Genomic DNA, 15,931 nt, shown 5'->3' with positions numbered 1-15,931 from the left:
CAGCTCCCTACATCCCTCCTGTTTCTCTTATGGCGCTTTTCACAACCTACTACCAGCCCCAAGCGAGGGGTTCACAGGAGTGGCAGTGACTGTTGGTCCTGTACTACCACTTGCTTGTGTGCTTCCTTCCACAGCAGCTCCTGGCCCTTGTACCTCATTTACCACAGGGCTGTGAGCGAGAGACAGCTGCTCTGGATGACCTCCAGACTCAAGCTCTACACCTGCCTCAGGCCAAAAGAGGGGTCATTTTAGTAGTGACCAAACTCCAGCTCTAGGTGAAGAGGCTCTTCATTCATACCTGCCCAAGGCACATGTTCTGAACGTCCCCTTTGCTTCCTCCACTAACTGGCAACTTGTGTGAAATGAGTCTAAGTCCTGCCTAATCCACTTCCCAAGGTTATTAAGACTAAAATTAGATCATATAACAGTAAAATCAGGGCTCCTAGCAGAGTTGGCCTACCCTTGCCTGGCGCAGGAAGGTGCAAGGTGAACATGGAACACATAATGTACCAGAAAGTAAGGAAGCTTTGTAAGATTAAATCTGAAAATTCATGAAAGATTAGTTTAATAAATCTGTTAAGCATTTTTTGTCATGTTGATACTGGCTAATTTACTGTATGAAATAATAAGAAGGGTAAATACTTTTTTTTTTTAAAGACTGAAGATGCGTCAAAGTCTACAGAAGGCTACAGGAATAATTACACATTTCTTTGGGGGGTAATTAAAAAGTTCTTAGATAGTGGTAATAGCTGCACAACTATGTGAATCCACAGAATTGTACACTTTAAAAGGGTGAATTTTGTGCAATGTAAATTATATCTTAAGGCTGTTATTTTTTTCAAAGCCTACAGGAAAGCAAATCCTATTATAACAGCTAATTGTCAAGCCTATGTAGGTTAGTCCTGTCCTTCTACATTTGAGACACATTAAAAAACAAAACAAAACATAATTCTTTCCCTTATCTAGCTCTCAAGAAGGAAACTTCGGAAAAAAAATCCTGGAGGAGTGATGACCATAAAGTTGTTCTAGTTAACCTCTATAAGTATGGTTTTTAGGCCTGGAGAAGGTCACAGTTATAGAAATATTTTAAGGGAAATCTAAAGAAAATTTTTGAGTAGACAACCACCAGGACTATTTGGTTTAAAATTGTTAAGCACCATTATGTTACTGCCTCCAGAGAGTAAAGGTTCTTAAAAATTTCTGTCCCCCTGTAGTGGCAAAGTACCACTGCTTATGTTCAGTTGGCAAATAATGTTTTTTACATTCATGTACAGAATGTTACCTGTGTGAACTGTAGGGTACAAGTTATGATTAGCACTATAATCAAGTTATCTCATAATACTTTGGGCCTTAGTATATTAAAACGATTACAATGGAAATGGTAACAAAACAGCTAGTCAATCTAGTCACACCCTTAATACATTAGTTCTTATTAAAGTCTGGTCATTAGAAACAGTACCCCTTAAAAAATCATCATAGTGTTGCCCAAGAATAACCTAATGGCTCCCATTAATGTAATTAACAAATAACATCTTTATCACTTTGTATCTTAATAAATTAGCAGAGTAGTCACTGTTCAAGGTTTATTTATTGTTTTAGTTGGTATAACAGAGAGTTGGCTGCATCATTTATGTTGATTTTTCTTTTTTACATTACATGGCAATGTATACTATTCTGATACATATAGTACATAAAATAAGATTCTTTAGAACAGTTATGCACAAGACATGCAATACTGGATTTATAATCAATCCCAGAATGTGATTAATTGGAGAAAAAAAAGTTGGACTAGGCCTCTTGGCTAAAGGAACCAGAAGTTATATAACACAGAGTTAAATACGCATCTGGTTTGAAGGGCAACTGCAGCATCTGCAACATTGTCAGTGGTACCTCTTGACGAAATAGAACTATTTTACACGAACCAGTTTAGGACCACACAAGATAAGTGCCATGCAGCATCAGGATACAGCTGCAGGGTTTTATGAACCATTCCTATTGCTAATGTTAGGAAACTGATGTTTTTCCTAGGCTGTCTTAACATTACTGCTTTAGTCACAGATCAGATATAAAGGACAATATGCACAACCTCCAACTAAAATCCTGTTGTAGCCTAGACAGTGAAGTGGTATGATATTAGACTTTAAAACTGCAGCTCCTTCTGGATCCCCCAAAGTGTATCTGCACTCTTCTTCAAACAGGCCTGTTCCTCAGGAGTCAGAGTCACTTTCACAACATCTGAGATTCCATTCTGTCCCAAGATGCAAGGAACACTAAGGAAGACATCCTCTTTTATTCCATACAAACCCTGAGGACAAAAATGAAAAATATTTTACGTTTTTTCTATGCATTCTGGGATCTCCCAAGAATTTCATTCTTTACAATTATGAAGCTTACTTAATACAACTTGATAAGTAGAAATTGCTTTCCGGATTTTCAGTTAGGATGTAATGAACAGTGTAAAAGTCATTAACATAGCAGCAAGATTTCCATTCTAAAAGAAAATCTAACTGATTGCCATTATCCAGCGTACTTTGCAGTTTATTTTTGGCTGCCCCGTGAGACTCGTGGGATGTTAGTTCCCCAACCAGGGATCAAACCTGGGCCCTCAGCAGTGAGAGCACAGGGTCCCAACCACTGGACTGCCAGGGAATTCCCTGTTTTTATTGTATAACACTTTGGTAACTCTAACTTGACTGTGATTTCTGTTTTTCCCAAAGGAAAAAATTTGTTTTATAGTCTTCCACCCATCTCAACAAAATGCAGTAGAGTTTTTCAGTCAACAAGTTATCAAGTATCTATGTGCTGAACACAGTATTGGTGGACATTAATCCTAAAGCTCAACCATGTCTTTTCAGAAAAGAAAGTTGCAGGTGCATTAATTTATTTCACTTAAATCAATGATTGAGGACTTAACATTAATCTAATTGCTTTCTCAGAAGTTTTTTTTTTCCTTTAAAGAACAGGAAATAATGGCATTCAAGTAAAACCTATTACTACATAGACCTACCTTAATCATGGTGGAAATCGGATGCACCCGCCTAAGATTCTTCATTATACTTTCTGCCAAATCTGCCACAGATAGTCCAATGGCCCAGGATGTGTAGCCTTTCAGTTTGATCACCTCATAAGCACTGTAGGGTAGGGAAGTGTAGGGAAGGGTAGGGAAAAGTAGGGTGGGAGGAACAAAGAAAAAGCTTTCACTGAACATATGCTTTATAATAAACCATTTTTATAGTAAATAATACTATATAAATAATATAGTAAAGTTGCATTATATACCTAAGTGTAACCTTTGCACATGTATGCCAGGATATTATGTATGGGTATGTTCACAACAGTATTATGGTAATAGCAAAAACCTGGCAACATGCCCAATGCTCTCCAAAAGGAGAATGGATAAACTGTGGTATACTCATACAATGGAATATCACATAGCTGTGAAAACAAATAACTACAGCCACATGCAACAAAATGGATGATTCTTATAAATGCAATACTGAATTTAAAAATGCAAATCCGAGAAGATTACATATAGCATGCTTGACTTGGGATTATCTCAAGAGTGTGTATGTTGGGGGAGGCGTACACAGGGATCAGTGGGAGGAGTACAGAATTCACTTCCAAGAATTCACAGAATTCATTTCCAAGCACCAGCAGACTACTAACTCCAACTCAACAAACGCTAGTTAGTTGACAGCGACTGTCAATGCTTCTTGGGTTGGATGATGGGTTAACAGGTTTTAACTAAACAAATACAAATAAGAGGGCCTTGCCTACACCCATCATGATTCATTCTCCAATTCCATAAACTTGAGATCCATACATGGCTACCTTACTTAAAGTAGATAATGCCACTAAGTTGAAAGTTTCCCTATTTGAACCATTTCTGACAGTTAACGATTATTTTCATTTTCTGTACCATTATGAATATATATATCTTGCTTAAAACTTTCTAATCATCTGAATAAATAAGAAGCTAGCTGTGTTTCTATTCAGAGACTATTATAAGTTTTTTTAAATTAATTAATTTATTTATTTATTGCTGCGTTGGGTCTTCGTTGCTGCGCACGGGCTTTCTCTAGTTGAGGCGAGCAGGGGCTACCCTTCATTGCAGTGCTCGGGCTTCTCATTGCAGTGGCTTCTCTTGTTACGGAGTGTGGGCTCTAGGCCCGCAGGCTTCAGTAGTTGTGGCTCACGGGCTCTAGAGCGCAGGCTCAGTAGTTCTGGTGCACAGGCTTAGTTGCTCTGCAGAATGTGGGATCTTCCCGGACCAGGGCTCAAACCCTGTGTCCCCTGCGTTGGCAGGTGGATTCTTAACCACTGTACCACCAGGGAAGTCCCTATATAAGATTTTAAAATTCTTATTCCTAACTAAGTGAATCATATGCGTTTGAAGTAAAGACTGAATCTCAAATAGGGTAGACTTAATCTAACTTGATTTATCTTAGTTTACATTACAAATACAGAAAAGATTTATCATACTATAAATTGATAATTATGGCAAATAAAGATAGACTGTAGCACTAATGTCTGCGATTTTTGTTACTTTTCTATTTATTTTTACGAACGCTCATTAACAACTAGAAATGAACAACTGTAAAGATGAGGGAAAGATTCATAGATGTATAAAGCCATACAGAGATTCAGCATCTGTCTTCACAGCCCTTCAACAGTTGCGTCAATCTCTGCATTTACACCAAGGCTTCCTTGACTGTCCCAGCTGTACGTGGTCTTTCTCTCCTCTAACTGTTGATTGGCAAGTCAGCACGCACTACTGCCTTGAATATCTCTTCGTGGCCTTAATTGCCATTTTAATATTTGACCACGTTATAATGTCTGCGATTTTTAATCCCTTTACCTGTTTTATATTATAAGCTTTAACAAAGCTTTAGAAAACAAGTTTTCTGACAACCAAATGCAAATGCTATTAAACTTTTAATCTTTTTTTTTTTTTTTTTGGCCACACCATATGGCTTGTAGGATCTTAGTTCCCCGACCAGGGATTGAACCCACGTATGCAACAGTTAAAGTGCAGAGTCCTAACCACTGGACCTCCAGGGAATTCCCCAAACTTTTAATCTTTTAAATAAAAATAGTAAGTTTCAACCTTCTGTGTTACAAATTATGAGATCTATTACCTGTCAACCACCTGTTTGTGAACTGCTTTCCAGTGTTCCTTATCTGCATCAGTGCCTAATTCGGGGTGCAGATTCTTCAGGGAGACACCAGCAACATTCATCCCACTCCACACAGGCACTAAAAGAAATAGTACAGAATTTATTTATTCCCATGCACCAGCCAGCAGACTAGTAATTCTGACCCATTCTTCTAAAATTGTCTTTTCTTATCTAAGGAGGATTATCTCCTTTTGGTAGGTGGTCAAGACTACCAATACTCTAACTTTTAGACTTTCATTGATTAGATTATGTAAAGCTAAGAATTTTCACTATATTCGAATCTGTTTTCCTAACTTGAGATATTATGAGATCATAAGAGGAATTTTCTTGGCATAAGGAACTGAGAACTCTGCACCAATTATAACATCTCTCAACTGTGGTAATAGATTTCTTTCTCATACACTCCACTTGGATTGGCTTACCTTTTCAGGGACAAGCAATTTGAGTCCAAATAGCTGTGATATTAAATGAAGTGTCCTAAACACTATCATCTTATTTAATATGTCCATTATAATAAATAAATTTCATTCCCCATCCTTTATACCAAAAAATGTCATACAAAATGGCTAAAATCTTAGCAATTCTTAGCATACAATTATACCAAAAGGTAAGATTTCTGGAAACCATCTACCCTAATGAATGGATATTTGATTTAGGCTCTGATTTAGTAACGATACTCCTGTCAATTTTTTTTACACAATTTCTTGAAAACAATAAGAGAAAATAAGTTATGCTTACCACTAGAGTCTCCATGCTCCCCAAGGATCCATCCATGACAGCTTAATGAGTGAACTCCCAGCCTTTCCCCCATGAGGTAACGGAACCGGGCTGAATCCAAATTGCAACCGCTTCCAATAACACGGTTTTTGGGAAAGCCGCTTATCTTCCAAGCCACATAGGTCAAGATATCCACTGTAAAGAAAATATTTAGGCACAGATACTACGTGAATCATTAGATAAGGACTGAGTACTCAGGATACATGGCTCTGTATAGATCTTGATATTGATCATGACCAATCAATATTTTTGTTAATATTTTTAAGCCTCTATACTGTGTATAATATAGCAAATACATTAAGTATTCAAGAAGTGTAGTTTAATGAAAATAAGTTGTGCATCAATAACACATTATTGGGACTTCCCTGGTGGTGCAGTGGTTGAGAATCTCCCTGCCAGTGCAGGGGACACGGGTTCAAGCCCTGGTCCCGGAAGATCCCACAGGCGGCAGAACAACGAAGCCCGTGTGCCACAACTACTAAGCCAGCGCTCTAGAGCCCACGAGCCACAACTACTGAGCCTGCAAGCCACAACTACTGAAGCCCGTGCACCTAGAGCCCATGCTCCGCAACAAAAGAAGCCACCGCAATGAGAAGCCTCTGCACCGCAATGAAGAGTCGCCCCCGCTCGCCTCAACTAGAGAAAGCCCGTGCACAGCAACGAAGACCCAATGCAGCCAAAAATAATTTAAAAAAATAAACAACACATTATTCATAAACTTATCCCTTATCCAAGATCTTCTTAGGCAAGTAACAAATTTTAAAGTGCAGACAACATTAATGGCATTGTATCCCTTTTAATGTTTTAAACTTAACTATTTTACAAAAACACAAACTCACTCTCAGGAGGAAAATGAAAAATATGAGAAATAAATATATATACAGATTATGATATATATTGATACTATCAGTTTTACTCTATCTTTTTTTTTTTTTTTTTTTTTTTTTTTGCAGTATGCGGGCCTCTCACTGTGGTGGCCTCTCCCGTTGCGGAGCACAGGCTCCGGACACGCAAGCTTAGCAGCCATGGCTCATGGGCCTAGCCGCTCCGCGACATGTGGGATCCTCCCGGACCGGGGCACGAACCCGCGTCCCCTGCATTGGCAGGCGGACTCCCAACCACTGCACCACCAGGGAAGCCCTAGCTCATCTATCTTTATGCCATTAAAAGTCTCACCTGGATTGGAAACAACAAGCAACTTGCAGTTTGGGCTGTATTTTACAACATTAGGAATGATGAATTTAAAGATGTTCACATTACGCTGGACCAAATTAAGACGGCTTTCTCCCTCCTGCTGACGTGCCCCAGCTGTGATAATAACCAGCCTGGAGTTTGCTGTCACACTATAGTCTAGACAAAAGAGAAACAATAACCAGATTAAGGCCTTCAAGAAAACTCCAGCAAAAGTTTGTTCCATTAACTTTTTTAACGGACAGTTTTATCAGTGTTTTGCATATATGGCATATAAATGCCGACTCCTCCTTTTTGGAGTTCTATCACTGTGGCCACTTACATGGAGGAAGAATACATCAACACCTTCCTTGTATTCTGGTTTTAGTTATGTGGTTGGCTTTATATAACTATGACTGGGGGGAGCTGAAAGAAATAAAATTTATTTCATAGTCATATCAAATGAGACACATCCCCCAATGTGTCACCTGAGGTCAAAGCTCATACTCTTCCACACTCCTATTTCTACTTAACTGCTTAATTGTGGTCATACCAGCTCAGGGGTAGGGTCTTTTTTTTTTTTTTTTTTTTTTAAGCAGGGGCAACTGTACACTTATCAAGCATGTCTTGCTTCTAGATACCCTATGGCACAGGATGGTTAACCCTGGGTTGAAGATAATGAAGGGAGTCACCTATCAGATAGATGGTCAATGATTTTCATGTGTCAAAACAGACTCTATTAGGGCCTATGTCTGTTTCCTGGCTGGTAATTTTAAAGTGTGATAGGGTTAAGCCAAGAATATCTGCTGAACAGACTCATTTACCCTAGTCTCAACCTTGTGTTACTGTATGAAAGGAAGCAGTGGAAGTAAGTATATTTAAATATTTGAAGCAATGTGGTAAAATATGGACCTACAAAGCTTTGCTAATTACATTCTAATTCAGATGCTTTCCACATCATGGACGAACTGGATTTCCATTTAAAACCATTTGCTGGAAATTCAAACATTGATATCCATAGGTACCAATGCAAAATTGTTCAAAGGCTCTCTTATCCTGTATAAAAAAGAAATCTTTGAAGACCTAGGATTCTCAAGCCTGATAAAGAATTAAGTCTAGCATAGAGTGTAATACAAACATGTTGAAATCAACCTTTGCCAGAGACGATTTTTGGTGTTCTAAGGAAAAGGCTGCCATGTTGGAGATCCATCATCTCTCCCTTCAGTTTGTCTTCTATGACATCAACAAGAGCAAGTTCATCTGCCAAGTCCTAAAAGACAAAAAATTTTCAGTTCAATGGAAAATTCCTATTTCCAAACTTTTAGAAGGGCATGCAAAATTTCTATATTTCTGGAATAGGAGAGTTCAGCTACTTTATTAAGTATTATCAGGACATACCTCAAAGTAGAGGCAGGCCTCCATTTAAGAGCTGACTCCCAGATGACCTATACATAGGAAAAAGCACTGACCCTCTCTCCAATCGTCTCTCCTCATTGGAGCAACCTCTGCAGGAGGTCCACCACTACTGTACAGAAGCAGAACACTGGATTGGCAGTGACTAACCACCAATTATGTAAAACTGCTCTGTTTAGTCTCTCAAATTCAGTTTTACACATTGATTTTAGGTTGTCAGCCATTAAACAGATGATACTGATTAGGATTAAGACTTTAAAAAGTGATATTCTGGATCATTCCCTGGTTACATGTTTTCCATATATTAACCAATACCAACAGTTTTATTACATAAAGACAGATTTGTGCATTACAAAATGTTGGTGAAAAATAGCCTTCCAGATGAACCTTTAAAAGTTCATAGGTGCATCTCAGACAAGGAGCACCAGCAACAGCTTTAATACAAATGGAATGAGGACTATAACCACAGAGGTATACTAGCTGAGCTGCAGATCTACCCTTAATCATCTACAGTATAATGAGTGGTCTGGCAGTTACTCTTAGCCACACCTGAGTTGGGGGCATCACAGGTGTTTCATAGGCTTGGGAAAAATAAATGACATCAATTTCTGAACCAATGGGGAAAGAATAAGAGTTGGTATACTATGTGGTCTAAGAACATATAGAGCAACCTGTGTAGTTACAAGACCTTTGCATAGCTCATTTCTGCCTTCAGTCCCTTCTCATTTCAATCCTTTTCTGTTCAGAATCCAGAATTCATCATTTCACTCTCTTATTAGGAACTCCAAACCTGAACTTAAAATGAATTAATTTATGTATTTTTGGCTGTGTTGGGTTTTCGTTGCTGTGTACGCACTTCCTTTAGTTGCAGCGAAGGGGGGCTACTCTTCATTGTGGTGTGCGTGCTTCTCACTGTGGTGTCTTCCCTTGTTGTGGAGCACGGGCTCTAGAGAGCAGGCTCAACACTTGTGGCGCATGGGCTTAGTTGCTCCGTGGCATGTGGGATCTTCCCGGACCAGGGCTCAAACCCGTGTCCCCTGCACTGGCAGGTGGATTCTTAACCACTGTGCCACCAGGGAAGTCCCCCAAAGTACTTTTTATTCATTCACAAGTTCTCTTTTTCTAATTAAATTTTAGCTCCATAATTGGTACCAAAACTGCTATCCAAGGAGGGGGGCAGAGGGGATTAACATGGGTGGAAGACTTCCCACATTCAGTTTAATTTTTACCACGTATATATATCAATTTCAATTCCAAAATTACTTTTAAATAATTTTAGCTTGTTTAAAGGCATGGACTCTACTTTTTCATTTGTAGGCAACTAATGCAGGTTAATAAAGCACAGTGAATTTAAGAAACTGGGTCTCCAGCCTAAAAACCTTTAATTTTTGTAGTTTAGATACTCTTTTGGTATAGCATCATGTTTTACAAGTTTGTTTCACATAAAGTTCTTTGAATGAGTGCATGAACCTAAATATCTGTATATACAATGTGATAATGCAATTCTTGGAGAGTGAGTGGAGGATGGATGGAGTCAAGGTATCCTTGGCTTCCAGAGTGATAGGCTCTCACTTACCTTCATTAAGATACTGATGGCACAGGCCATGCCAACAGCACCAACACCAACCACTGTAATCTTATTGTGGGGGGCATGTTCTTCCTTAAGAAGATTCTGAATCAGCTGATCCTTGAGAGTTGCCATATTGGACTTAGAACCGAAAGGAATCTATAAGGGGAAAAACATGCACTGTCACTGCATCCTCTTTAAACTAACGCTTATTAACCAAAAGGTGTTCTGAAAAAGCTTCTTTTGCTTCCTTTTGGGGTAGCTGCCACTAAAAATCACAAGAGATGACTAAAAAGGGGGAGGGAAAAAAACTTAAAGACAGACAAAGGAGAATTGAAAGGCCTAATGCCAGGATCTGGTCTGACTAGGATCTTGGTGTAAACGTCCTCACCTTGGCGTGGAAAAAAAATATTGACGTTTGGGTGTAAGTATAGCCTCCTGAGGGCTCACTCATCTTGACTTGTTAACTCCAAGTGGAGCTGGCCTTTCCTCAAACAAGATCACTGTGAGCCGCCCGCCCAACTCTACTCCCGTCACCAGGACTCCTGCCAAGCCCCTTCGGGACCACAGGTACGTGAGTAAAGGGCCTTTGACGGCCTCACCGCGTTGCCCAGCGCCAAGGTGAGCTCTGCTCATGCGCAATCCCTCGTTTTCTTCTTCCTCACCCCAACCCCCGCCCCCGAAGAAGCGGCGGAGCCCGCGGATTTTACGCCCCGCCCAGACCCGGAAGATTAGCAGCTACCCCTCCCCCACCCACCTACCCATTCAGTAACCCTGAGCGCAAGCGCATTTCAGAGTGCTAGTGGCCGCCGGCTACTGAGACGTGGGCCCTAAACCAGACTGCACAGCGGATGCTTGCGAGGCCCCGCCCGTGAGCGGATGTGACCAGAAACTAGCCTGCTCTCTGGGTCAGAGTGAGCTCAGAATCAGACTTTAGACTAAACTAGCTCTCCTAAGCACACACGAACAACGTGAAGCCCGCTGGCAGCCTCCCCGGCCTGGCGCGCTGCCAGAGCCAGATTTTAAATCGTGATATTAGGAACCCGGGACTGTTAACCAACCCACAGGGAGGCACCTCGTGTGGCTTCTGCCGTGATCCTCGTTGCAAGGGCGTTAGGCCCGGTATGAGGAAATTTTGTTACTACAGGAAGCTGCAGAGGCCTGAAGCCTGGAGCCCTAAAGTTAATAGATACTTGGTGGAACCCTCGATTTCCAGAGCCGGGGACGGGGGCTTCGACTCTGCTAATCCAAACCTGCACTGCATTCACTGGAGAGACTGTCGTAGATTGCATCCCCAAAGCACCACGTCTAATCTTGACACTGCCCCAAAGGGCAAAAATATCCGAGAGGAATTCCAGGCAGGCAGCCCAGAGTCACCAAGCTGGAATCGAGTCTCTCCTTACAAATCACTGCTATTTCTAGACGGCCTTGTAAGGTTTCTGGCAGCCTGACGGGGGAAGGGAGTTCTTTCAGCGGACGTCTGGTTTCACCAAAACCTAAGCTCTGGGCTGCAGCGCTCCCTTCAATGTGGGGATACGGGTGCGGGTGAAGCCCTGAAGAAAGAGGGTCTACGCCCCAACTCTCCCACCCACTCACTGTGACCTTAGAGATGCCCCAACCAGTCTTAGGTTCCCCCATTTGTCAAAAGGAGGAGAAGGTACCGGATGATCCTCCTCTCATTACATTGTCTGAGAGGCGGGAGAGCTGGTACCCTTTCGGCTGCAAATTTGCACGCATCATGTCTAGCATAGCGCCCTATAACATCGTTAGCTGCTTAACACATGTAACTTGCGCAAAAAGCGCCCTTTAATCTGCAAGCAGCGGCTGCCCCCAAGGAGCCCACCTCTCGAGAGTCCGAGGGTTAAAATACAACCCGAGCGGCACCCAGCGCTTTTCCGGCTTCCAGGAAGCCTCCCCAGACTGCTGAGGCTTTTTCAGTTCCATGGACTCCCGGAACCCGACTTCGAGTTCTGTGCAGTTTGCTCGTTTCGAGCCCGAAAGTATGCCCTCAACCCCACCCTTCAGACCTGTAGTCTCCGGGCCCTTCTGCATCCACCCAGGCCTTCGACCTCAGGTTAGGTGCGGCCACCTCCTTGGTTCCCCAGCCCGGCCAGAAGCCACTGTGCCCACTTAGAGCCAAAGCAGGGTGCGGCCGGGCCCATTTGTGGCATGAGCCACCGCCCAAGTCTCAGGACTTTGCCTCTGGGAAGCAGCGCCCACCCCTCCCGTGAGCAGGCAGCGCAGGGCCAGCTTAGCCCGAAGCAGTCGCTCTCCCCCTCGGGCGCAGTGCGCGCCGGGCCCGATCATACCGGGAGTACACGTCGGGCGGACGGGCGTTGGCGGCAAGCGGCGCTGGACCCGGAGTTGGCGGCAGCTGCTCGGGTACTCCGACTGGAGAGCGGGAGGGGCCTTAAATAGTACCGCGAGGCTGACGTCAGGGGGGGAGCCGGGCGGACGTGCGGGAACGCACGTGTGGGTTGGGCTGGAGGCGGGCTCCGGGCGGGGCGGTAGAGAAGCCCCGGCGGCGCGCGCGCATCCTGAGGACCCGCAGGCTGACCGGCCCACGTGCGCCGAGACATCTAAAGGGCTGTCCAGAGCCACGCTACCTCCGCACGAAAGTCCGGGCCAGAGTCATCAGCCGGGGTCAAGCCGACCTTCAATTTCCTCTTCCATAAAATGTGAAAGTTACCCTCAAGGAAGGCTCGATCTGAATTTTTGCCGTCGTTGCCCAGTGCCCAGAACAGCTCCTATCACGTCATAGACACTCGACAAATATTTGTTGAAAGAAAGAAAATGCCTAGCACACCGTCAGTCTGGTTACCTAAGTCGAGCGATTTCCAAAAATTGACCCTGCTTGTCCCCCTACTGCTAAACCTTCCAAGTCCCACAGTTCAAAAGTAAAGCCTCAGCCTCTCTGGTCGGCACTCCCTACTGCCCGCCCCCCCAACCCCGGCCCAGCACCTTGTGTCCCAGCCACGCCTAAGAACAGTCTGGGGTTTTTTTGTTTTTTGTTTTTAGCATATCACGTTAATTTTACCTCCAGGCCTTTGCTCACGCTGGTTCCCGGCCGGCCTTCCTCCTCCACTTCTTCCAGCTGTACCCATCTTCTGCTACTCCCCCCATTGCCCCCACTCCCCCACCACATACACTTACAGAGTCGGTATCTCCCTCCTCTCTGCTTCCACCACACAAGTCTATACATCCTCCAAACCTGTTTGCCTTCGAGGTGTGTGGGGCTCTGCTCTCCCACCTGCGGGTGAGTCTCTTAAGGGCATGGGTGAGTCTATTTCCTCCCTGCACCTGGGGCACCAATTTAGCCGCCAGCTCTGAGAAAGATCCCTAATCATGGCTTCCTTGGTTTTGAAGGGAAAACTCTATAACCTCATCTTCAGAAAAACAGGGCATCTCTCTAGCACATTCTAACCATTTTCCCGTCCCTCCAGGAGGCCCGGAGGAGCCAAGGAGGCCAGGAGGTTTGGGGAGGACCTAGGCTGTCTCCCCAAACATACAGCTGGAGGGGCTGAGGGCCAGCCACAGGTTCTCCAGGGTTCCTCAGGGCAGGGAGGACTGCAACAGTGTCTGTGGTTCCTCAGTCTTTGCAACAATGTCCTCATTCAGTTAGGGCTGGGCCCCTGGCTTCCTATCAATGCAACCGCAGCTGTCGGAGGAGGAAGGCAGAGCATGGAGAGCAGACATTAGGCTGGGGAGACAGGTAGGAACCTTCACCAGGAGGGCTCTGGGACAACCTCTGAAGATAATCTAGGCAGAAAGTTTGCAATCCCCTAAATTAAGGCACCTAACAACAGCTCACTCCAAGCACAGCTTCCCTCTTTTCATGTAGAACAGGAGCTCCTATTTAACTCTACAAATACGAATCAAACACGTACCATTTACTCAGCACCTCCTGTGTGTTAGGCAGCAAGCTAGGCAATCCCCATACTCATCGTCATTTTAATTCTTTGGAGCAGGCATAATTATCCCCATTTTTCAGATAAGAAAATTGAAGCTCAAAGAGATTACTGACTTCGCCAAGGTCCTACAGCCAATAATTGATTTCAGCTGGTACTTTAACCCAGGCTGATGACTCCAAAGCCTGTGATTTTTCTTCTGTATAGGATGTTGTCTCTCCCCCACCCCTTACCCCCCAATTCCACAAAGTCAAGAAATTATATAGAGGGCCCAAGCCAGTCCCAGGCTCAGTTTTCAGTGAGAGGCAGTGGGTGGCAGTGGGTGTCTCTGCCTGTCTGCTCGACCTGAGATGGGTCTCCGCATCCTCAGGCTGGGACTTACACCATTGGCACTCTTGCTTCTCAGGCCTTTGGCTCGGGCTGGAATATATACCACTTGCTTTCCTGGGTCTCCAGCTTGCAGACAGCAGATCGTGGGACTTCTCAGCCTCCATAATCGCATGAGCCAATTCTTTATAACAAGTCTCATTATATATATATTTTTTCTTTCTCTGGAGAACCCTGAGTAATACAGTATCCTGACTAATGCAGTCCAAACAGAAGTATTTCTATATAAAAGTCAAAGCCGAGGGTGGGGCAGGAAACTGTTTCAGAAGGCAGAACAGATTTCTCACCCTGACCAAATGTTTTTTTTTTTGGGGGGGTGGCCTCTTTAAAAGGGAAAATCTCACAGAGAGGTGGTTTGACCAGGGGACAGGCTGGCCTCAGAGAATGGGTGCTACTCAACATCCAACATAAGATTTTCCTAAAGTGACCCTGGCCAGAGAATGGTGTCTACCCAAAACACAGAGTCATTCCTTTATCCAGTAAGTATTTATTATCTTCCTCCTCAAGAACATTCAATGGCTCCTCAGTCAGTGGCCTCCAGGATAAAATTCAAATTCCTTGGAAAGGCACACTAGGCTTTCTATGATCCAGTGCCCACATCCCTCTCTGGCATTATCTCCTATTTTCCTTCATGCCAGTCCCAAGGGTACTTACCACGTTCCCCAAATATGCCACCCACTTCCACGTGGGCGGTTCCTTCAACCCACATGAGGCCCTTCGCACCATCCCTGCCCACCCATACCCCACACCTCCATAGATCAAATGCTGTTCCTTGGGCTTTGTATTAAATTAGTTCTTATTGCTGTGCATCTCTTTCTCTCGGTACACTGTAAGCTCCTAATGGACAGAAACTTTCTCATTCATCTCCACATCACCAGCATTTATTTGTTTAATAAATGTATTTTGAATTATGTACCTGCTGTGTAAAGGGCGCCATTCTAGGTGCTAGGGATACAAAAATGAATATGACAACTTTATAAGCCTTCAAAGCTTTCTCCACCATTTAGTGGAGAAAACCAACAACATCCCACTCTATAGTTAAAGTGCAAGATAGAATGTAAACTAACACAAAAGATGTAGAAAATATTGCTCTAGTATTCAGAGGAGAGAGAGGTCCTTTGGCCAGGGAGACCGGTGAAGGATTCTTGGAAGAGATGAGATTTGAGCTCAGCCTAGAAAAAGAGTTCAATTAATGAAGATCAGGTGTTGAGAAAGCAGAGAACAAACACCTGGAGACAGGAAATTCAAGGTACGTCTGGTGAATCTTTAGCTTTAAATGCCAGGCTGAGAAAGTTGGGGGGTTGGGTTTTTGGTTTTTGGTGAACAGTGGATGTCACTGAAGTTTTGGGGAAATGGGAGAGATAGGGTGAAAGCAAGGTGGTTGAAAGGTGATGGTTGAGGGTCCTGAGTAAGGACATTGTTACACAACAGAAAGCTTCAGAACACACACAGCTCCAACCACCTCTGCACAAAACATACTCTTCTCTGACACACCCTACATGTCCCCATGGCACCTCTGAACACTGGCTGAC

General features: G+C 43.5%; 1 protein-coding gene across 1 annotated transcript; it reads right to left on the bottom strand.

Moving 5' to 3' along the window:
- Positions 1–1,569: 1,569 nt before the first annotated feature.
- LDHA (lactate dehydrogenase A) lies at positions 1,570–12,520 on the bottom strand. The gene is made up of 8 exons (XM_060105427.1): positions 12,414–12,520; positions 10,114–10,263; positions 8,277–8,394; positions 7,131–7,304; positions 5,916–6,089; positions 5,139–5,256; positions 3,008–3,131; positions 1,570–2,305 (listed from the first exon to the last, which is right to left on the bottom strand). The coding sequence occupies exons 2-8, from the start codon at positions 10,237–10,239 to the stop codon at positions 2,141–2,143; spliced, it is 999 nt and encodes a 332-aa protein (XP_059961410.1). The 5' UTR covers positions 10,240–10,263; positions 12,414–12,520; the 3' UTR covers positions 1,570–2,140.
- Positions 12,521–15,931: the final 3,411 nt, after the last annotated feature.

The sequence above is a fragment of the Mesoplodon densirostris genome, chromosome 7, assembly GCF_025265405.1.
Source record: "Mesoplodon densirostris isolate mMesDen1 chromosome 7, mMesDen1 primary haplotype, whole genome shotgun sequence".
Classification (NCBI taxonomy): Eukaryota; Metazoa; Chordata; class Mammalia; order Artiodactyla; family Ziphiidae; genus Mesoplodon; species Mesoplodon densirostris.
This window is presented reverse-complemented; position numbering and strand designations above follow the sequence as displayed.